The sequence below is a fragment of the Microcaecilia unicolor genome, chromosome 4 (assembly GCF_901765095.1).
Source record: "Microcaecilia unicolor chromosome 4, aMicUni1.1, whole genome shotgun sequence".
NCBI lineage: Eukaryota > Metazoa > Chordata > Amphibia > Gymnophiona > Siphonopidae > Microcaecilia > Microcaecilia unicolor.
In genome coordinates, this window is record NC_044034.1 from 93,137,202 (window position 1) to 93,162,278 (window position 25,077).

At 41.8% G+C, this 25,077-nt stretch overlaps 1 protein-coding gene across 2 annotated transcripts in view; it reads right to left on the reverse strand.

Moving 5' to 3' along the window:
• Positions 1-25,077, reverse strand: part of FNDC3A (fibronectin type III domain containing 3A) — a 379,001-nt gene that overhangs the window by 59,823 nt on the left and 294,101 nt on the right. For both annotated transcript variants that reach the window (XM_030200475.1, XM_030200477.1), the window contains 2 exons: positions 7,620-7,725; positions 7,348-7,523 (listed from right to left, as the gene is read on the reverse strand). In XM_030200475.1, coding sequence (XP_030056335.1) covers positions 7,348-7,523; positions 7,620-7,725 — 282 coding nt within the window. The remainder of the gene's footprint in view (positions 1-7,347; positions 7,524-7,619; positions 7,726-25,077) is intronic.

Below are 25,077 nucleotides of genomic sequence, written 5' to 3' on the forward strand. Positions count from 1 at the left end.
GTATCACCTATAGAGGAATTGACATGAGATGACCTTGAATGGACACTTTAGCTAGGTGCTCTGTGAAGCGGGGCACTAAAACAATTAGTTAAGTGATCACCAAAATGCTGTGGTAGAAACTTGCACCATGAACTGGTAGAGAAAATTGTGGGTAGTAAACAGCAGGCCATGAAGCAGAAATCGGTGGATTTGTGGGGATTTTTGTATACAAGTAGGAAGCATGGCTGGCATGATAGGGGTGGGTGGCCCCATGAGTGAGGAGATCAATGATGGGGAACAGGAGAAGAATCTTATGCAGGGCTCAGTACTGAGGGGAGAGATGAGAAGGTGGTTCAGTGATCAGTGGGAGATGCTGGAGGCATGAATCAAACTCCACAAAAGTATTAAGGACCTCCATACCACGTTAGGTGAAGTAGGGATGAGTAGAGGTGGCAGAGGATAAACTGGGAGGCTGAAGAAGTCAGTGATAACCCCAGAACAGGATTCTTTTTGTTGCTAATATTACTGAATTAAATTTTTTCATATTTGGATGATTTCCTTGAAAATACTCATGCTTTACATCCAATACAAATTAGATTCAGGAGATGACATAGTACTGAGACATCACTGACAGATAACACAATGCTTATATATGCTTATCTCATTAAGTCTGTCATCAGCATTTGATCTTGTAGATCATACTCTTATTGAAGACTGGCAGACACTAAAGTGTACAAGGTGTAAGATTACGAGTGGAGCGATAGCTTAGTGGTTAGTGCTGTGGGCTGAGAACTGGGGAAACTGGGTTTGACTCTCACTGTGGCTCCTTGTGATTCTGGGCAAGTCATATAACCCTCCACTGCCCCAGGTACAAAAACTTGGGATTGTGAACCCTTAGGGACAGAGAAAGTACAAACATATAATAACTGAAAACTGCTTTGGCTGTACCACAGAAAGGCGGTATATGAAATTCATAAGGGAAAAAGAGAAGGAATTGAGAGGAGTGGTAGACGGGGTACAAGAAGGAGGGTTGAAGGAGGTTGGAGTTTGGGGGGATGGCACAGGTAGAACATGGTTGGGTAGAAGGTGAAATGGTGCTAGGAAGAATAAAGACTGCCCTTAAAAGAGAAAAAGGGGCGACAGGGAAGAGGGGAAAAGGGATATTAGAAAAATAGTGGGTACAAATGAATGTTGTGAAGCTTGTGCATGGAACAAATAACTGTCTACCAGATGATTGCTATTTGGTGGTTATCAAAAGAAAATGTAAAAAAAAAAAAAAAAAGGGGAAGGGAAAAGGTTCAGGGAAAGGTTGGACCAAAAAAAAGGCTTAATACATGTCTATTTGTTGCTTTTGGAAGCTGAATGACTGGGGTGCAGAAGGAACAACTGTGCACACAGATGATTGTGTTATGTTTATTGTGTAAACAAATTAAATTTTATATTTGAGTCTAAATATAAGTTAAGGACAGCAAAGGGTCCTGATTTTACTGCAGTACTGGTTTTGATATGGTTTTACTGCAGTATTTAGTATTGATGCAGTCTGTTAAATGCATGTTACAACTTTAAAACCCAACACTGAAAAAATAAGGCTGTTGACCTTTATTTCCACATATGCACATGAGCTAACACAGAAAAAGTAATTCTCAAAATTGGCGTGTAGAAAAAACAGTGGGCAGTTGGTGGGGACTGGTAATACTCAGCAGGACAGAGCAATATGGCTACAGCATTTTGTCCTGAGAGAATAAAAAGAGTGGCTTGTATAATAACAGAAACAGGCAATGGAAGCTAGAAGTGACAGAAGGTCATTCAGAGTGAAAAGAATATCTTGGAAACAAGAGAAGGAAGAGTATCATCATCTTGGAAAGTCATAATTTAAATCTGCCAACATTATTTGTCTAGAAATCATCATAGTAGAAGACTATCTTGATAAGGTACAGTCACTGAATCGTAGTCCAACACAACATCAGGGCTTCCTACTAAACTATGATTAAAGAAATTATATCCTAATATACACAATCATTGACCATTTATTTTAATATATTTTATTTTTATTGAATGACATACCACACTCTATATAAAACTAATAAAAACTCTCTGGCTATCTGTAGACTGAATCACCATAAACAATAAACCTAAGAGGCTCATTTTCAAAGCACTTAGCCTCCCAAAGTTCCATAGAAACCTATGGAACTTAGCCTCCCAAAGTGCTTTGAAAATATGCCTCAAAGTGATTTATCTCCTTAAGCACTCAGTTATGAGACAGCAACATCAGTCGCATGTTCATCCACCTCTTACAGGGCTATATTATAGTCCATGACAATCCAAATTTGCTGCTCACGAAACTATGCTATTGTTCAAACTCCATATCACCGCACAATGCTTATTCTCTTCTGTCCAATGACTTGATATTATCCACTTCAGCACACAAGTTCACAGTCCTACAGGGGCTTCCACCAGAATCTTTCTTCATCTTCAGATTTAGCCTGATCATGGTCTCTGGGTCCTGTGTGGGACTCCAAAAATAGATAAGTATAAGGTCTTTATTGTCAAAATACAGATACAATGGACTCGACATGGTCCCGTGTTTTGGCACAAAAGTGCCTGCCTCAGGAGTCTGATCAACATGCTGGATGACTTCGGTGGCGACCTTACAGACATCATTCTTGTGACCTTAGATATTGATTCGTTATATACGAACTTATCCCAACTTGAAGTATTAATAGCGATTGAAGAAACCTTGAAAAGATGTGAGACATATTGCAGAATTCCCAATCATTTGATTATTATCTTCACAACGAATGCACTATGAAATATTTTTGTTTCCAGCAGAAATTTTATCAACAGATAAAAAGGGACCACAATGGCGGCCACTATGGCCCCTGATATTTAAGACTTGTATGTTGCCCATTTTGAAAAACAACATTTGCAAGATCATCTTTTCAAAACAAAAATAAAAAATACATAGACAATATTTTTCTGCTTTGTAGAGGTACAGAAGATAGGTTGGTAGCCTTCCATCTTTGGCTCAACCTGAGTGATTCTCATCTTAAGTTCAAGTTACAATACAATGCAGAGAAGATTAACTACCTGGACATTCTCATTAAGAAAGATACTTTGTCAATTCATTACCACTATTTAAAAAAAACCCCACAGATAGAAATGTGCCTAAGGCACTGCAAGCAGCAGCATACTCTGAAGATCCAATGGGGCACCCATTTCAACATATACAGTGGTGGAAATAAGTATTTGATCCCTTGCTGATTTTGTAAGTTTGCCCACTGACAAAGACATGAGCAGCCCATAATTGAAGGGTAGGTTATTGGTAACAGTGAGAGATAGCACATCACAAATTAAATCCGGAAAATCACATTGTGGAAAGTATATGAATTTATTTGCATTCTGCAGAGGGAAATAAGTATTTAATCCCTCTGGCAAACAAGACCTAATACTTGGTGGCAAAACCCTTGTTGGCAAGCACAGCGGTCAGACGTCTTCTGTAGTTGATGATGAGGTTTGCACACATGTCAGGAGGAATTTTGGTCCACTCCTCTTTGCAGATCATCTCTAAATCATTAAGAGTTCTGGGCTGTCGCTTGGCAACTCGCAGCTTCAGCTCCCTCCATAAGTTTTCAATGGGATTAAGGTCTAGTGACTGGCTAGGCCACTCCATGACCCTAATGTGCTTCTTCCTGAGCCACTCCTTTGTTGCCTTGGCTGTATGTTTTGGGTCATTGTCGTGCTGGAAGACCCAGCCACGACCCATTTTTAAGGCCCTGGCGGAGGGAAGGAGGTTGTCACTCAGAATTGTACGGTACATGGCCCCATCCATTCTCCCATTGATGCGGTGAAGTAGTCCTGTGCCCTTAGCAGAGAAACACCCCCAAAACATAACATTTCCACCTCCATGCTTGACAGTGGGGACGGTGTTCTTTGGGTCATAGGCAGCATTTCTCTTCCTCCAAACACGGCGAGTTGAGTTCATGCCAAAGAGCTCAATTTTTGTCTCATCTGACCACAGCACCTTCTCCCAATCACTCTCGGCATCATCCAGGTGTTCACTGGCAAACTTCAGACGGGCCGTCACATGTGCCTTCCGGAGCAGGGGGACCTTGCGGGCACTGCAGGATTGCAATCCGTTATGTCGTAATGTGTTACCAATGGTTTTCGTGGTGACAGTGGTCCCAGCTGCCTTGAGATCATTGACAAGTTCCCCCCTTGTAGTTGTAGGCTGATTTCTAACCTTCCTCATGATCAAGGATTCCCCACGAGGTGAGATTTTGCGTGGAGCCCCAGATCTTTGTCGATTGACAGTCATTTTGTACTTCTTCCATTTTCTTACTATGGCACCAACAGTTGTCTCCTTCTCGCCCAGCGTCTTACTGATGGTTTTGTAGCCCATTCCAGCCTTGTGCAGGTGTATGATCTTGTCCCTGACATCCTTAGACAGCTCCTTGCTCTTGGCCATTTTGTAGAGGTTAGAGTCTGACTGATTCACTGAGTCTGTGGACAGGTGTCTTTCATACAGGTGACCATTGCCGACAGCTGTCTGTCATGCAGGTAACGAGTTGATTTGGAGCATCTACCTGGTCTGTAGGGGCCAGATCTCTTACTGGTTGGTGGGGGATCAAATACTTATTTCCCTCTGCAGAATGCAAATAAATTCATATACTTTCCACAATGTGATTTTCCGGATTTAATTTGTGATGTGCTATCTCTCACTGTTACCAATAACCTACCCTTCAATTATGGGCTGCTCATGTCTTTGTCAGTGGGCAAACTTACAAAATCAGCAAGGGATCAAATACTTATTTCCACCACTGTATATCATTGGTTTCCTCAGGAGTATATTATTCAACATTTCCACTAGTAGTCAATCTCAAAAACCCAGAAAAATTCTAAAAAGAAAACCATTGCTTATCCCTTGCAATGAGCTATAAGAAAACTGGAGGACGTAATGGGGCAGTTCAGCAAACTGAAGAGTAGCAAATCTCCTGGACCGGATGGTATTCATCCTAGAGTATTGATAGAACTGCAAAATGAGCTTGCGAAGCTACTGTTAGTGATATGCAATTTATCCTTAAAATCGAGCGTGGTACCGGAAGATTGGAGGGTGGCCAATGTAACGCCAGTTTTCAAAAAAGGTTCCAGGGGAGATCCGGGAAATTATAGACCGGTGAGTCTGACGTCGGTGCCGGGGAAAATGGTAGAGGCTATTATTAAAAACAAAATTACAGAGCACAACCAAGGACATGGATTACTGAGACCAAGTCAGCATGGCTTTTGTGTGGGGAAATCTTGCCTGACCAATTTACTTCAATTCTTTGAAAGAGTAAACAAACATGTGGACAAAGGGGAGCAGGTTGATATTGTGTATCTGGATTTTCAAAAGGCGTTTGACAAGGTACCTCATGAAAGGCTACAGAGGAAATTGAAGGGTCATGGGATAGGAGGAAATGTCCTATTATGGATTAAAAACTGGCTGAAGGATTGGAAACAGAGAGTGGGATTAAATGGGCTGTATTCACAATGGAGAAGGGTATCTAGTGGGGTTCCCTCAGGGTCTGTGCTACGACCGCTGCTTTTTAATATATTTACAAATGATTTAGAGATGGGAGTAACTAGCGAGGTAATTAAATTTGCTGATGACACAAAGTTATTCAAAGTCGTTAATTCGCGACAGGATCATATGAGTCTGGGAGACTGGGCAGCTAAATGGCAGATGACGTTTAATGTGAGCAAGTGCAAGGTGATGCATGTGAGAAAAAAGAACCCAAATTATAGCTACGTCATGCAAGGTTCCATGTTAGGAGTTACGGACCAAGAAAGGGATCTGGGTGTCGTCGTCAATAATACACTGAAACCTTCAGCACAGTGATCTGCTGCGGCTAGGAAAGCGAATAGAATGTTGGGTATTATTAGGAAAGGTATGGAAAACAGGTGTGAGGATGTTATAATGCCGTTGTATAGCTCCATGGTGCGACCGCACCTTGAGTATTGTGTTCAATTCTGGTCGCCGCATCTCAAGAAAGATATAGTAGAATTGGAAAAGGTGCAGTGAAGGGCGACGAAAATGATAGCTGGGTTGGGAAGACTTCCCTATGAAGAAAGACTAAGGAGGCTAGGGCTTTTCAGTTTGGAGAAGAGACGGCTGAGGGGAGATATGATAGAGGCATATAAAATAATGAGTGGAGTGGAACAGGTGGATGTGAAGCGTCTGTTCATGCTTTCCAAAAATATAGGACTAGGGGGCATGGATTGAAACTACAGTGTAGTAAATTTAAAACAAATCGGAGAAAATGTTTCTTCACCCAACGCATAATTAAACTCTGGAATTCGTTGCCGGAGAACGTGGTGAAGGCGGTTAGCTTGGCAGAGTTTAAAAAGGGGTTAGATAGTTTCCTAAAAGACAAGTCCATAAACCACTACTAAATGGACTTGGGAAAAATCCACAATCCCAGGAATAACATGTATAGAATGTTTGTACGTTTGGGAAGCTTGCCAGGTGCCCTTGGCCTGGATTGGCCGCTGTCGTGGACAGGATGCTGGGCTCGATGGACCCTTGGTCTTTTCCCAGTGTGGCATTACTTATGTATTTATGTACTTAACTGGATTTGGGATTTTCCAGGTACTTTTAACCTGGACTGGTCTTTGCTAGAGGTAAGATGCTGAGATCAATGAACTCAGCATGGCTATTTATGCTCTTGGAGAGCTAGAGAGGAAAAAATTTTAACTGAGCAGATTGGATAAGTGAAATGATAAAAAAAAAAATCCATGATTTAGGGATCTTTCTACTAAGATGTGGTAAAAAGTGGCATTAGCACATACTTAAATGGGTTTTTCTAGCATGCTACGACCACGTTTACTGCAGCTGGAAAATGGCTGATTTTTCATTTTCCAATCAATGGCCATGCATTAATTTTGCCATTAGCACTTGGCCATTAACAAAAATTAGCATGGGAGCTCTTACTGCCATTTTGTAGGCAGTAAGGGCTCACAAGCTAATCGTGCAGTATTAAGTTAGTGTGTGTTAATGTGGCTGTGCTGATTCATGCTGTCATACCCACTCTCTGCCCTCAGACATACCCCTTTCGAGAAAAACATAGTAATGTTTTTAGCATGTGGTTTGTACACACACATTGGAATTTTACTACAGGATACCTAGGTGTAACCCACAGTAAGCCCTTTTAAGTTGTGGTAAGCACAAACTAGTGCTTACTGCAGCTTAGTAAAAGGACTCCTTAGTATGGTAGAGAAAAATATGAACAGTACCATAATAAATAAGCATGTCTTTGCAAAAACCAAAACAATTTGCAAATAATGTAAAAGAAAAATATGCTCCTTTCTGTTATAAATACAACTTATTCTTACCCCTGCTTTGTTAGCTGCCCGCAATCTAAAGCTGTATGTTGTTCCTGGAAGAAGACCATTTACTGTGCATTCCACCTCCGAGCCTTGGTATACCTCTTTATACTCATCTGATTCCACGGGACATATTTCAAGACTATAGAAGGTAACTGGTGATCCACCATCTACCTGAGGAGGCCCTATAGAAAAGAGTAGAATATAGTTGTAGATGAAAAGATATGGCAAAATATACTACAATAAATATTTTGTAATACCAATGGACAAACAAACATTACCCCATCGTAACTGCATTTCTCTTGCTTTGGGTCTACCCTGGGACCTTAGTGGTAGGCATTGACCAGGAACCACTGCTGGAGTCTGCACCATTAAGGTTTCAGATGCCTATTAAGAGGAAATATAGTTTGATCTCAGATAAATATACAATATTTATTTTGTTACATTTGTACCCCGCGCTTTCCCACTCATGGCAGGCTCAATGCGGCTTACAGGTACTTATTTGTACCTGGGGCAATGGAGGGTTAAGTGACTTGCCCAGAGTCACAAGGAGCTGCCTGTGCCTGAAGTGGGAATCAAACTCAGTTCCCCAGGACCAAAGTCCACCACCCTAACCACTAGGCCACTCCTCCACTCATATAGAATATAGAATTACAGTGCGAGGTAGAGATGATGTCATTTAGTACAAGGAAATAAGAAAGAAGACAGTGGATTTGTACTACTAGAATTTCATATCTGTGAAGTATCCCCAAGACAAAACTATGTCAAAGCTAACTTCTCAGCTGCCTGTCTCTCAAACTAGTTTCATGCTAAACTAGATGACTTAACCTGTCACACACAGTGCTAACATTTTGTTCCGACTCTTTATTGAAGATTTCAACAACATACATGGAATATGCAAATGCACATAAAATATATATTATAGTAATTATTGCAAATACATAAATCATTTATATACTGAAATATCACACAGATAATTTAAATATCAAAGTGGTTCTCTTAACCTGTATACAAAGGAAATTATATTTTTATATTGTGCTTACATAAACATATTATCAAGAGAAAACAATACGTCAAACTAAATTTAGCTGAGTCATAAAAAAAATTCCATCCCCAGATAGTCTCCTTTCACAACAGATGAAAGCTTTTCATCGTCTAGACCAGTGGTTCCCAAATCTGGTCCTGGAGGCACCCTAGACAGTCAGGTTTTCAGGATTCTCATAAAGAATATTCATGAGAGAGATTTGAATGCACTACCTCCACTACATGCAAATCTATCTCATGAATGTTCATTGTGGATATACTGAAAACCTGACTGACTGGGATGCCCCCAGGACCAGGTTTGGGAACCACTAGTCTAAACATTCCATACATTTCGAAATTAAAGATCCAGAGAAGGCTTAGTAACAGAGATCCAGTGGTGAGCAAAATTAAGATTAGCTGCTACCAGGAGATGATTAGCTAATATAATCCTCCTTTTAGGCTTTAAAACAGTTACACCTGATGTTCTATTAAGATACAAGAGGGATCCATAATTAATTGTTTTTTGGTAATTACACCAGCTCAGTAGGTTTTAATAACTAGGCATGTTCATTAGACATGAAAAAAAAATCTCTACTGCCACAATTTTTCCAGCACAGTGGTGTAAATATTAGGGCACATTTTAAATAATCAGTGATAAAATGAAGTTATTCACCTGTAGCTGGTGTTCTAAGGACAACATAATAAATGTTCTTACATGTGGGTGATGTCCCCTGATGGAGCCCCGGAGCGGACGCTACCCAACGTTTCTAGTATTCAAGAAGCCTTTGGTAGGCCCACACAGCGCATGCATGTGTGCCTTCCTGCCTACTCAAGTCACATAGTACCCATAGTTGGATCAAAAAGCATAAAAAATGCAACTCCTAGGGAAGGTAAAAGGGTATGTAAGAACAAATGTCCTGCTGTCCTCAGAGAGCATCTACTACAGGTGAGTAACTTTACATTCTTTGAGGACAAGCGGGACAATTCATCTTCACAAACAGGAATCCCTAGCTACCAGGCTCACTGAAAACAACAAACATATGATCAACAGGGACTTGCAATGATGATGCCATACAGAACCAATAACACTAATCAACAGGCCTGCTGTGAAGGTGCAGCCTGGAACAGAAAAGAATGGGCTTAGAATGGTGGAGCTGGATTCTGGGCTCCAAACAAATTCCGCAGAACTGTCCAACCAAACCAGCTGTAGCATTGGGCATTCTGTTCAAGGCAGTAATGTGAACGTGTGGACTGAAGACCACACTGCAGCTCTGCAAATTTATTTTTATTTATTGCATTTGTATCCCACATTTTCCCACCTATTTGCAGGCTCAATGTGGCTTACATTATTCTGTCCTGGCGATCGCCATTTCCGGAGTGAGAGATACACGTGGTATTACATTAGAACATGATTGGCATAGTAGATTACTCCTCATATATAATTACAGAACTCAGTTATAAATGTGTAAGCAGAAATCATTCACAAAAAGGAGGAAAAACGCCTCAAGAGAAAGCTCCTCTCATATATATAAAAATGGGATAAGAGCTACTATTTCATCATCATAGGCGATACAAAAAACCTCCAAATTATTTTTAAATGTTTTTAAATATTTTTCTTTTACTAAGCAAAAAATCGCTCTGCCAAATAGGCTAAAAAGTTTTACTTAGCTTAGGCAGGCTCAAAACTTTCTTCTCTCTGACCGTGATTTAACTGTGGTCAACGGGTCCCATTTCACATTACGCTGCTTCAGGACCACAGCTTAGCAGATTAAGCAGTCAGTTATAAAGAGTTCATTATCGGAATGAGAGATAGGTGGTATTGCGTTAAAGTACATTCGTGGTGGAGTAGTCTACAGTAGTCCAGTATAGTGAGTTGGGTTTTATCTAGTTCAGGCTTGAGTTTCGTTGACTGGTAGTTAGGCTGTATTGTTGTGGTATGCCTTTTTGAACAGGTTGGTCTTCAGTAGTTTCCAAAAGTTAGTTAGGTCGTGGATTTTTCTCACGGCTAGTGGTAAGGCATTCCATAGCTGCTTGCTTATGTAGGGGAAGCTGGATGCATGTGTTAGTTTATATTTTAGACCTTTGCAGTTAGGATAGTGGAGATTCAGGAATGTGCGTGCTGATCTATTAGTGTTCCTGGGTGGTAAGTCTATGAGGTCTGGCATGTAGACTGGAGCCTCTCCGTAAATGATTTTATGAACCAGGGTGCAGATTTTGAACATAATACATTCTTTTATTGGGAGCCATTGTAAATTTTTCTCTTAGGGGTTTGGCACTTTCGTATTTCGTTTTTCCAAATATGAGTCTGGCTGCTGTGTTTTGGGCTGTTTGGAGCTTCTTGATGATTTGTTCTTTACATCCAGCATGTAGTGAATTGCAGTAATCTAGGTGACTTAGCACCATTGATTGTACCAGGTTGTGAAATATTTCCCTTGGGAAGAAAGGTTTTACTCTTTTTAGTTTCCACATTGCTTGGAACATTTTCTTTGTTGTATTTTTCACGTGGTTTTCTAGTGTGAGATTTCGGTCAATTGTAACTCCGAGTATTTTCAGGCTTTCTGAAACAGGAAGGGTATGTTTTGGAGTGTTTATAGTGGTGGGTTTGCTCATGTGTTGTGATGAGAGGATGAGTCATTGTGTTTTTTCTGCATTAAGTTTTAATTGAAATGCGTTTGCCCATGAGTTCATAATTCGGAGGATGTGATTAATTTCATTAGTGATTTCTTTTAGATCTTTTTTGAATGGGATGTAGATCGTGACATCATCTGCGTAGATGTATGGATTGCGGCCTTGGTTGGATAGTGATTTGGCCAGAGGTATCATCATTAGGTTGAAAAGGGTCGGTGAGAGCGGTGATCCTTGGGGTACACTGCATTCTAGTTTCCATGGTGCTGATGTGTTCGAATTTCATATCACTTGGTAAGTTCTTGCGGTTAGGAAGCCTTTGAACCAGCTGAGAACGTTTCCTCCAATCCCGAAGTACTCTAGGAAGTTTAATAATATTTTATGGCTTACCATGTCAAACGCGCTGGACATGTTGAATTGTAGGAGAAGTTCGCTGTTGCCAGTTGCGATTAATTGTTTGAATTTGGTTAGAAGAGTGATTAGTACTGTTTCGGTACTGTGGATGGATCGAAATCCTGATTGAGACTCGTGTAGTATAGATAATTTATTTAAGTAGTTGGTAAGCTGTTTAGTTACCATACTTTCCGTTAGTTTGGTTATCAGAGGGATAGATGCTACCGGGCGGTAGTTGGTTATGTCACTTGTTTTTTTCTTTGAATCTTTAGGTATTGGGGTTAGTAGAATGTTTCCTTTATCCTTTGGAGGTTGACTTCCAGTGAGCTATGGATGCCACCATGGCTCTGACAGCCTGGGCACAAGTAGAGAAGATCTAGTTTGCTAGCCAACTGAATAATGTGCATTTACTGGTGGCTGCCCTTATCCTGGACTGTTTAAGAGCTTTAGTCTGCTCTAGACGGAGTCTCAAAGCTTGCTTGCAGTCCAAGGTATGCAGTGCACATTCACCAGGATGGGTGCGAGGCTTTGGGAATGTTGGAAGGATGACTGACTAAGATGGAACTCTGACACCACCTTAGGAAGAAACTTAGGATGCGAATGGATAACTACTCTGTTATGATGAAACCTCATGTAAGGTGGATCCGCTTCTAGGGCATGAAGTTCACTAACCCTGCAAGCTGAAGTGATCGCCACCAAAAACAAGACTTTCTGAAGTCAGGTACTTCAGATGACAGGAATCAAGTGGCTTAAAGGGAGCTTTCATCATCTGGGCGAGGAAAATGTTGGAGGTCCCATGACACAGTTGTTGAACAGGAGGCTTCATCAACAGGAAGCTTCTCATGAAGCAAATGGCTGAACAGAGATGGGCTTACCTCCCACATGGTGATCAACACTGATTGCACCGAAGTGAACCCTTCCGGAGTTGGTCTTCAAACCAGACTCAGAGAGGTGTAGGAGGTACTTCTGTGTAGGGCAAGAGAGGATCTAGAGTCTTGTCCTCACACCAGACAGCAAACCCCCTCCATTTAAAAGTATAACACCTCTTAGTATAATCTTTTCTGAAAGCCAGCTGGATCCTGAAGACACTCTCAGCCAGCTGTAGGGATATAAATTTTATGCTCTCAGCATCTAGATTGTGAGGGCCAAGGACTGGAGGTTGGGGATGCAGAAGAGAACCTTTGTTCTGAATGATGAGGGCTGGAAACCAGTCCAACCTCCACAGTTCTTCAGAGGAGGATTCCAGAAGAGGAGGGAACCAGATCTGCCTTGGCCAGTAAGGCATGAGGAGGATCATGGTTCCCTGGTTCTATTTGAGTTTCATTAAGGTTTTCCCTATTAGAGGAATGTGAGGATATATATACAGTAGGCCATCCACCCAAATCAGGCATGTTACACTAGTTTATCATGTGACTTGAGTCTGGACCAATACTGAGGGACCTTCTTGTTGAGATGAGTGGCAAAAAGAAAAAAAAATCATTGAGGGAGTCTCTTGGAAGATCTTACAGGCAATAATTGAGAATCTTGTAGATTATCATGCTGGTTTGCAAGATTATCAGCAACTTACTAAAACAGATGAGAATATTTTGGTAAGATGATGTTTGTTCCTCCTCTGTAACACAAGCTTTAAAAAATTACCTGGTGATATAAGTGGATTGGTTAATATGTCTGTATCAGAGGCTATTGTTCCTTCTAATTTTAAAAATATATTTGTGATTCCACTTATAAAGAATGTAAAAGGTGATATAAATGATACTGAATAATTACCGTCCCATTTCAAATTTTTGGCTAAGATTTTGGAAAAGGTAGCTTTAAACCAGCTTCAAGATATTTTTTGGATTTAAATGGTGGTTTGAGTAGGTATCAATTTGGTTTTAGACCATGCCATCCTACTGAGACTCTTTTGACAACTGTGATTGATTTCCTCATGTGGTGGGTTTGATAGGGGTATGGAATATCTTATGGTCACCTTAGCTATTTCAGCCATTTTTGATACAGTATCTTAATTGATTAAGAGAATTGGGGATAGGAGGCAGTGTATTGAAGTAGTTCGAATCATTTGTATCCCAGAGGAAGTTTAGAGTTCAAATTGAAGATCAATTTTCTGATTGTTTGAAATTTTATTGGGGGTCCCTCATGGATCAGCACTTTCAAATATTCTTTTTAACATTTATATTAGTCCAATCTGTCACCTTTTGTCTTGTGTTCAACTTCGTCTATAAGCAGACAATTTACAATTTTATTTTCCAATTACTTCTACTGTTGAAAAGGCTTTTCAATTTTTTGGTATTTGCCTTCAATCAATTAGGGCTTGGCTTACAGCAAATAGACAAATTGAAATTGTCTACAGCTCAAATTCCGTTTCTATCTGGTAGGGTACCTCCTTCTGTAATGCCTGAGTCTTTTGTGCTTGATTTAAAAATAGCAATTGTTGTTTGAAATATTAGGTGGTTTGGATTGATTCTGCTCTATGAATGAATAATTGAAATCTACTGTTCAAAAAAAGCATAGGTTTACATAGGACGAAATACAATTTTGTCACCTCCTAATTTTTGAACTGTTGTCCAAGCATCTATAATCCCTTTATGGGATTACAATAATACTCTTTTATTTAGGGTTGCCTACATATAAATTATGTGCATTACAGATTTGTCAAAATGCTGCAGCTCTGATCTTGTCAAACCTATCTCGATTTGATCTTATTACTCCTGCTCTCTGAGAATTGCACTGGTTGCCTATTGCTTGGAGAATAAAATTTAAGGTTTTGACCTTGGTCCATAAAGTCCTAAATGACAATGGTCCTTTAATTTTGGCCAATTCTCTAAAAATTCACACACCAACTAGACCTTTGAGATCTAGTGGTAAATCATTTTTAGAAGTTCCTTCTTTTCGACAGGTCAGATTAGATGTGTATCGTCGTCTTTTTTATATTGAAGGACTTATTCTCTGAATGACTTACCTGAAGATCTGCGCAAAACTTGCTCTATTGTACAATTTAGAAAGTGCTTAAAGGCTCAGATGTTTACACAAGCTTTTGCTAACAATTAAGGACTGCTGTTAGTTTTGTTTTTTATTTTTATTTGCTGTACTTTATGTTATGTCTTGTTTAATGTGATTGAGGTACAGTGTGTTATTTGTTAAGATTTAATTACGTATGTATTTTGGAAACCACCTATAATTGTAAGATAGTGTGGTCTATAAGTATTTTAATGAATGAATAAATAAATAAATAAATACATGGGCTTCCCATTCTTGTGTGGATACATCTGTATTCAAAACCTTCTGGGGTGGAGGACTTTGGAATGGGAGTCTTAGGGTCAAATCATCTCCTACAGTAGTGACTGGACCAAGCTTGGGTAACTGTGATGACATCTGTAAGATTCCCTGTGGCCTTACGCCACTGAGAACAAAGGTTTATTGGGTGCGCCACAAATGGAGGCGAGTCATGCACTGTGGCGGCCATACTGCCCAGCAACCTCAACATCTGCTGAGCTGTGACTTAGATATGGATTTGGGCAAATTATTGGCTTACTGTGCAGTGGCTTAAAGGAACTCAATAGTGCACTACTTGAAACCAGATTTAACCCCTTTGAAGGCAGAGCTGGTTGACAGTTTACGAGAGATAAGTGTGATGTGTAGAACAGCAGCAGTCAGGCATCAAATACTTCAAAAACAAAAACATATGGGATAATGTTGATAATTGGTATGGGGTAGTTTAGGGCAATGGAGTTTGGCAATAGAGTTTTATGTAGGAACCTTTTTTCTGTGTATATGTACAGAACCATGGGGTGGGGGGAGGAAGTCAGTGGGGATCTGGGTTGGAATATGTAAATGAAATGTAATTGTTGCCCATTTATCATCTTTGGTATGACAGTGGCACACACATTCAAGGTGCAAGTGTTGCGTATGCACCCTGTCAGTTTCTCCCTCCCACTGCATCTCTTCCTTCCCTTCCCTGCAAAGACTTTGCAATTGCCTCTCTCCCCCCACCCCTTCTGATACAACTCCCTATTTTCTGAAAGGTGAGCAGTTCAGAGAGAAAGTCTGTGTGCAGGCCGTAGGTAGCCTGAGTGCCACTGGTGCTGCCCAGGTGATTTTAAGGTACCGGGGGTTGGGGAGGAAAGAGGTAGAGGGGAGGGAGATGCACCCCCTGTTCAAAATTCCTAGCTATGCCACTGGTATATGATTGGAATCTTTTCAATGGGAAATGGACATTTATGGAAGGGCGGGTAGGGGGTGTAGGGAGGTAAGGGAGGGCGATACAAGGGAGAAATGTGATGAACAAAGACTAAGATGAACTAGGTTTACTATGGGACCAAGACAGCAGGATGTTATTGATATTACATAAGCCAAAGTTTGACAATTTGAGTTAGAATTATTTGTAAAGCCTGGGAAAGTATTATGTAACACCTGAAGACTGCTTTGATGTGTAAAAAGTTAAGTTTATGTAGTGCCTTTTGTCTAAAACAATTTAAAAAGTGGTATTTTGATCAGTGGGCTGGAGGAACTTCTTAAACAGGGTTTGGACTGGGTGGGGGGGGGGCAAGTAATGCAGGTTATGTGGAAGTGAAAGAGGGAGGTAGAGTTTTGTTTTTGTTGCTTATTGCTTAATTATGTTATTTATTTCAATTTTAACTCACCTTGGACTGTATTGGTGAGGAAGATAGATCAATGTGTGTGAAAAAGGATGTCTGACTGGTGGTGATTGGTTTGAGGAGTAAATGGTGGGGGACAGATGGGCAAATCACTTAACTCTCCATTGCCTCAGCTACAAATTTAGATTGTAAGCCCTTCAAGGACAGGACATTACCTACTAAACCTGAATGTAGAGACAAACTAAATTTCGGTTTCAGTGTCAAAACACCGTACTGCACACTTCCCATCTCAGAAAATCTGAAAATTCTGGGAGTCACTATTGATCGAAACCTCACACTCGATACCCATGTGAAGAACACAACGAAAAAAATGTTCTACTCAATGTGGAAACTCAAAAGAATAAAACCTTTTTTCCCTAGATACGTCTTCCGCACCTTGGTACAATCAATAGTGATAAGTCACCTGGACTACTGCAATGCTTTGTACATTGGATGTAAAGAACAGACCATTAAAAAACTCCAAACAGCCCAGAATACCGCAGCCCGTCTTATTTTTGGAAAACCCAAATACGAAAGCGCAAAACACCTAAGAGAGAAACTACACTGGCTCCCGCTCAAGGAACGAATTGAGTTCAAGATCTGCACGACCATATACAAAATCATTCACGCAGAGGCCCCAATCTACATGCTGAACCTAATAGACTTACCACCCAGAAATGCCAGAAGATCAGCCCATAAGTTCCTCAACCTGAACTTCCCCAGCTGTAAAGGAACCAAATACAAACAGGCATACGCTACTACCTTCGCGTACAAAAGCACACAGCTATGGAACGCACTACCCAAGACCCTGAAAACCACGGACAACTTAACCAACTTTCGCAAATCTCTGAAGACATTTCTCTTCAACAAAGCCTACAAAAATAATCCTCGATGAATCAAACTACAAATCTTTGAAGACATTTCTCTTCAATATAACATACAAAAACAATCCTTGAGGAATCATACTACTCCGTACATCACCCAAACGCTCTAAAACACTTCGACACGACCTTACCCACTACCTTCTAACTAACTCCTCTTTTACTTCCAACTTTATTACCGACTGTATCTAATACTATGTAATGATCATACCAAATTAAAACCCTGTAAGCCACATTGAGCCTGCAAAAAGGTGGGATAATGTGGGGTACAAATGCAATAAATAAAATAAAATAAAATAAAACTGACCATATGTTTTTGGTGGAAGCTGAAAATTTATGCTTTACCCTATTTGTCTTCCTGTCCGGGAGGGGGGGGGGGGGGAAAGAAAGTAATTGCCCATTTTCCCATATGTCCCCCTGGGCCTATCTTACAATCCCTGGTGTATAGGGGTGTACTTGGGGTGGGCGTGATCCCCAGTTCCTTCTGCCCATTTTGGTTCTGCTCCCAAAATGGCTCCATATCTGGGGCATCGCTCCTGTCCTTAATACACCACTAGACCAGGGGCGTAGCTACGGGTGGGCCTGGATGGGCCCAGGCCTACCCAATCACAGCTCAGGCTCACCCAATTTGTCCTGCTCCTCCAATCCAGTGCTGGTCTTCTAGGTGCCGGTTAGGCTGCAGTAAGAGTGCTGCACAGCCTTTCAGTTCTGCCCTGACATCAGTGGTGTAGCTAGGGGGGATTGAAAAAAACGGCGCCTATGCGCATTCATCGCCAGTTTAGTTCCTGCAGTGCACGTGGTGCCGCCTATGCACATGCATCGCTGTCTTCCCACTTGCACGCGGTGCCACTTCCAAACACTGGCTGGCTCAGATTCGTGCCTTGCTTTACTGCAGATGGTTGGCAGTGTCGCCTGCTTGCCGCTTGTCAGCCCACTCAGCCGCCTGCTGTCCGCGCACTCCCAGTCTCCTGTCTCCCATCCCCTCACTGTGCTGCCTGCATTGCTTGAAGCCAAGAGAAGGAGCAGAACGTTGTCCAGAGAGCTCAGCCGCAGCCATTGTAGTAGTAAAGTAGCTTACCACACAAGGCCGCTGCGGCTGAGATGAGCTCTCTCGACGACGTTCTGCTCCTTCTCTTGGCTTCAAGCAGTGCAGGCACCGGCAGCACAGGGGTGGGGGGAGGTCCGGTGTGTGTTGCAGGCTGCACTCGATGCTGCAGCCCAGCTGTTCGGCGGCAGAGGCGCTTGACCTTGGTTGGTTGTGCAAAGCTGACTCCTGTGACCTGTTCCCTGTTCTTCTTTCTTCTTTGACTGCTGGGCTGGCGCCATGGCTGTAGTAGAGGTAAGGTAAGGGACCGTTCCCACGGCACATGTTGTGTGTGCTTTGGCTCGCTGACTTTGTGGGCTGCTGGTTTCCACCTCCGCGGCACATGCAAGAGCTATCACCCGACCTGTCCCTAACACAGGACAGGACAGGACAAGGAGGTTGAAGAAAACAGAAGATGGGGTGTAGCCCACCTCTTCAATGTCGTCTTCGGCACCTAACCGCTACACCTCTATTCAGGAAATCTTGACTGCCCCAACTTGACATTTCGTCCTTTAGATTGTAAGCTCCTTTGAGCAGGGACTGTCCTTCTTTGTTAAACTGTACAGCGCTGCGTAACCCTAGTAGCACTTTAGAAATGTTAAGTAGTAGTAGGGTGTTCCTATCTAGTCCATTATACGGACTTTAGCAAATGTTAAAGCAATAGCAAAAGAATTTTCAAAATAAATGTGTAGTCCATCTGTAAAAAGTCTAAAACAGTTACGGTTGGATAGGCATTAGGCAGTGCCTTAAAAGGTGGAGGTGGGATTTTGTTTTCTTTTTTACTTATTTAACAGCTTTTTAATTTATTTGAAACCTTCCTATATCTGGATTTAAATATAAAATAAAAATTGAACATCAGTAAAAAAGCTTTAAAATTATTATAGCTGGTAGAAATAGCAGTGATAATGTTTGTATTTTGTGCTCATTTATCTACGCTGTTCTATACAATACAGATGGCAAAGTTTCAGTGAGAATATTCTATTTCTTGATCTTAACTGTTCATCTTAATTGTTTCTGTAATCTGCCTTTGGGAAGCCTGGTGTTATAAAGTAACATAGTTAATGACGACAGATAAAGACCTGTACGGTCCATCCAGTCTGCCCAGCAAGATAAACTCATTTTACATGGTATGTGATACTTTACATGTATACCCGAGTTTGATTTGTCCCTGCCTTTCTCAGCCCAGCCCTGCAGGTAATACAATTGTAAATGCTTTTTTTTAACATCATAATGGTGGGATGAGTAGGGGGTAGGACAGGGCTGACACTAGGCTACAGGCAGTGCCGTAGCGAGGGCGGCTGAAACCTGGGGGGTTTGCAATCCCCCTCGGCGCATGCGCCCCCCCCCCCTCAGAGCGCATTCTTACCAAAGACGGCGGGTGGGAGGGCTGCTCCGGCCCGAGTACACGTCACTGGGAGCTGCGTCAGCTCCGCTGGTTCCCTGCTCTCTCTGCCCCGGAACAGGAAGTAACCTGTTCCGGGGCAGTGAACCAGTGGAGCCAACCCCCCCACCCCCCCCCCGAGGCGTGCACCCGGGGTGGACCGCCCCACCGCCCCCCTTCCTACGTACACCACTGGCTACAGGGAGGGGTGGGGGTAGTGTACAGAAAGGAAGGGCTGATGCCAGGCTACGGGGATGGATGGATGGGGGGTAGGAAAGGAAGGGTAGGGCTAATGCCAGGTTATAGGGAAGGATGAGGTGAGTAGGGAAGGGAAGGGTAGGACTGATGTCGAGCTACAGGGAGGAATGGAGGAGTAGGGAAGGACAGAGCTGATGCTAGGCAATTGATGAGGGTTGGTCTGTGTTCTGCATGTGACCAAAGTGATTCTTCTGGCATGTGGTTTGTGTTGGGATCTATATCAGTCTGAGTAGTCTGACTTTTCCAGTGAGATGCGTATTGCTGTTGTGTATATTCACTGCTGCCTTTTTAAAGGTACTGTTCTTAGTATTTGTGTGTTCAGAATTGGCGGTGTTAAAGTTTGCTACATAGGCTTTGAGAATGTATGTGGTTTATATTGATGCTGGACAGCTGTTGGGCAGACTGTTTATTAGAAATCCTTCATCGTGCACTTTCAGGCATTATTTAGGAGTATCTCAAGAAATGCTACTCTCACTTATATATATAGTGCCCACCCATAATAGCTCTGGGCCCACCCAAAATGTCAGGTCTGGCTACGCCACTGGCAGCTTAGCTCCAAAAACTTCAAAAATAGTGCACCTTTGCCACACAAGTTTCTTCTAATCTTGACTTCAAATAAGTTTCTCAGTCTCTCAAAACAAAATACACACACTTAACTTAAGCAGCAACTTCTCAGAGCAGTCATCTGCTTTTGTCTTGTTATGCAAGTGGAAGGAAGCCCAATCAAGTTTTAATGAGTAACAAACGTGTGCACCTTTCTGAACAAAACTGAAAGTGAAAGAACACATTGGTGCCTGTTTTTTCTGCGCCTAAATATGAGGCTCTAAAAAAATTTCAAGTGCATACTGTGTTTGAAAGGATCATATTTAGGCACAGAAGATCAGGTGCCCACGTGTACTTACACTTTCAGTTTTGGTTCAGACAGGCACACAAGAAGCCATGCTTACTGTAAAACCTTGTGCACACGTCTGGCATATTTCCCCCATTTTTACCGCACATTTGCCATACTTAAAGTAGCATATCGTTAACTTGCTGCATTGTGTGCTATTACGCTCTTGGTAGAAACCATGCACTCAGACATCTGCACACAGTTTAACCATGAGCCTTTCTGCATCTCTTCTATGCGGAGGGTGCACCTCTTTGGAATAATCTCCCAGAAGAATGAGGCAAAATTGAGTTACCTTCAGTTTATGAAACTACTCAAAGCTTACTTGTTTACCCAGGTTTATGATTAAAATGTTCAAGATTTGAAAGTTTGTATTTTAGGTTTTTTGGTTTTTTTGGAATTGTGAATGTAATTTTGTACACCGCTTAGAACTGTTGATAATGCGGTTTATAAATCTTGTTATAAAATAAATAAATCTTTATAAAGTGCTTAGAGTGCTGCTGCAGCATTTTTTGCTACTTCATTAATTTTTTCACCAGTATTCATTAATTGACATATAAGTACATAAGTATTGCCACATTGAGCCAGACCAAAGGTCCATCAAGCCCAGTATCCTGTTTCCAACAGTGGCCAAACCAGGCGGGAAGACGCCGACCACCACTTTATAATCCATTTGCCACTGAAGGCTTGTTCATTGTTGTAATGAGGTAACGTACATTTTGCATTTGGAAAGTAGCTTGTTCAGTGAGCTTTCTTTCTTTTTTATTTGTAATTTGGAAAGTAGCTTGTTCAGCTTTCTTTTTTTATTTATAATTTATAAACAAAAGTACAATATAAATACATAAGTAATGCCACACTGGGAAAAGACCAAGGGTCCATCGAGCCCAGCATCCTGCCCACGACAGCGGCCAATCCAGGCCAAGGGCACCTGGCAAGCTTCCCAAACGTACAAATATTCTATACATGTTATTCCTGGAATTGTGGATTTTTCCCAAGACCATTTAGTAGCGGTTTATGGACTTGTCCTTTAGGAAACCGTCTAACTCCTTTTTAAACTCTGCCAAGCTAACCGCCTTCACCACGTTCTCCAGCAATGAATTCCAGAGTTTAATTACGCGTTGGGTGAAGAAAAATTTTCTCCGATTTGTTTTAAATTTACTACACTGTAGTTTCATCGCATGCCCCTAGTCCTAGTATTTTTGGAAAGCGTGAACAGATGCTTCACATCCACCTGTTCCACGCCACTCATTATTTTATATACTTCTATCATGTCTCCCCTCAGCCGTCTCTTCTCCAAGCTGAAAAGCCCTAGAGGCATATTTTCAAAGCACTTAGCCTTCCAAAGTTCCATAGAAACCTATATAACTTTGGAAGGCTAAGTGCTTTGAAAATATGCCTCCTAGCCTCCATAGTCTTTCTTCATAGGGAAGTCGTCCCATCCCCGCTATCATTTTAATCGCCCTTCGCTGCACCTTTTCCAATTCCACTATATCTTTCTTGAGATGCGGCGACCAGAATTGAACACAATATTCAAGGTGCGGTCGCACCATGGAGCGATATAACGGCATTATAACATCCTTACACCTGTTTTCCATACCTTTCCTAATAATACCCAACATTCTATTCGCTTTTCGAGCCACAGCAGCACTCTGAGCAGAAGGTTTCAGCGTATTATCGACGACGACACCCAGATCCCTTTCTTGGTCCTTAACTCCTAACATGGAACCTTGCATGACATAGCTATAATTCGGGTTCTTTTTTCCCACATGCATCATCTTGCACTTGCTCACATTAAACGTCATCTGCCATCTAGCCGCCCAGTCTCCCAGTCTCGTAAGGTCCTTCTGTAAGTTTTCACAATCCTGTTGCGAGTTAACGACTTTGAATAACTTTGTGTCATCAGCAAATTTAATTACCTCGCTAGTTACTCCCATCTCTAAATCATTTATGAATATATTAAAAAGCAGCGGTCCTAGCACAGACCCCTGAGGAAACCCACTAACTACCCTTCTCCATTGTGAATGCTGCCCATTTAACCCTACTCTCTGTTTCCTATCCTTCAACCAGTTTTTAATCCACAATAGGACTTTTCCTCCTATCCCATGACCCTCTAATTTCCTCTATAGCCTTTCATGAGGTACCTGGTCAAATGCCTTTTGAAAATCCAGATATACACCAGATAAAGCACCTCAAAAAAACAATCTAGTCCAAGGAGAGAAAAGAAAGAAACAGCATCATACATAATCAAACTACATAGGTCTTCTACCTATTCAATTAAAAATATCACCCATAGAGATTTTATTTAACTTCTGTCACGAAATGCCTAGCCACCCACCTGGGGCTACTCTGCAGCCACTTAAAGGGTCTATCCCCAGCACAGCTCAGGTCTGCCTACACCTGCCGCTTGTACTCTACACTAGCACCCTCCTCCCACTCCTTGGTTCCAACCGCTTCTGGGCAAGTCTCCTGCTCTCAAGGTGTTCCCCAATGATTTCTGGATTACTGGGGTCACACTCTCAGTGGTCCCACAGTTCCTACAAAGCACTCACAGACCCAACACACAAACCACCAGGCAGTGGCGTAGCCACAGGTGGGCCAGGGCCCACCCACTTAGGGCTCAGGCCCACCTAACAGCAGCACACATTTAGTGGTAGCTGGTGGGGATTCCAAGCCCCGCCAGCTGAAGATCTCCTCTTGATGGTGCTGAAAACATTGCTCTTTACTTCAGAAGTCTGAGCTTCCTAAGCTGCCGATACTGGCAACTGCGCATGCTCAGTTTTCAGTGCATGCCTGCTGCAGGCTGCCAAGGTAGTGAGCAGTGTTTTCCTGCCAGCTGAGATATTTTTTTAAGTTGGTGGGGGAGGGGGGAGAACACGTACCCACCCACTTCTTGTCTAGGCCCACCCAAAATCTGCTGTCTGGCTACGCCCCTGCACTAGACCACCAGGGACTGTAAGGTAGGGGGGAGGGGAGATACTTGTATGTTTTTTTCCTACTGCAATTGCAAGTAATGCACAGTTTACAGTGCATTCTTGCTATTTGTACATTCAAGATTTGCTGTTTTTCACATTCGAGAACATGTACATGTAACCAACAAATCAACTTTCATGCTACATTCTCAGCTATTCGCAGACTTAAGCATTTTAAAACAATTTCTTAATTTCGCCTTCACTTTGCTGCTGTTTATATCATAATCAAAAGGAGTGGCATCACCGGTGGCACTAGTTTGCTGGAGAAATGAAGTGGTTATCCTTGCTACTGCTGTACCTATCAGAATTGAAAATGGCACCTAAGCATCCTGCAAGTGAATCTCAAGTTAGTATCCATAAGCATAAGAAATCTGTGATGTGTCTTACTGATAAATGTTTTAGATAAGCTTCGTTCTGGCATGTCTGTTACTGCTGTTGGCCATGAGTTCAATGTTAACGAATCAACAATCTGATACATCCAGCTAAAGGAAGAAGATATTCACTGGTCTGTTTGTGAGGATGTACGAAAGCGATAAAATATCTGTGGTTTGTGATCTATGGAAAAGTGGCTAAATTTGTGGAATATGGAAATGGTAGATGAGAAAAAAAAAAGCACATTGGATAGCACTGTTGTGAGGATGAAAGCTAAAGAAATTTATAAACACATCACTCAGGGCCAGGAAAATGTGAAACCTTTTCCTGCTAGTTCTGGCTGGCTTGTGTTTTAAAAGGCGATATGTGCTTAAAGTAAAGCTTTCCAAAGAGGCAGGTTCTGCTGGCAATGAAGCAGCTGAAGAATTTAAAAATACCTGCTAAGTGTCACAGAAGAAAAGGAGTATGCAATGGAGCAGGCCTTCAACTTTGGTGAAACTAGCTTGTTTTACAAACATGCTGGGAAATGGACATAAATAACAAAAATTGCACCATAAGCCACTGGCTTTAAATTATTTAAAGACCGTGCCACATTTCTATTGTGTGCCAATGCCAAGGACAATTTCAAATGCAAGCTTCTCATGGCCTACAGAGCACAAAATCCTCACGCACTTAAAGGAAAAAACCCAAACTGCATGCTAGTCCATTGGAGATGGAAACACAAAGCTTGAATGACATCTGAAATATTCTGGGATTGGTTCAACAACTTTTTCATCCCAGAAGTTGAATTCTATCTCCACCGCAAAAACCTCACCTTCAAGTTTTTGCTGATTTTGGGTAATGCCTCAGTACACCTTGATGTAAAAGTCCTTTTTATGCCCTCGAACACTACTTCTGTCAACCAGCCTCTTGATTAGGGAATTATAAAGACTTTCAAGTGTCACTGTATGTGGGAAGCTTTAGAAGCCACTGAAACCACCATGCTTGATTACTGGAAGACAGTGACGATACACAACGTAATTGACTACGTTGGCATAGCCCGGGACAGCGTAATGCAGACTACTATAAATAAATGCTGGAAAAAAAACTTGGCCAGTGTAACAAATTTTGAAGGCTTTGAAGGTGTTGTGGAAAACGTGAAAAAAAGTGTTGAAAACAATGAGCTTTGCATGAAGAATCAGTGGCGTGGGCTTTGAGGACATGACAAAAAGATGCGGAGGATATTTTGGTTGA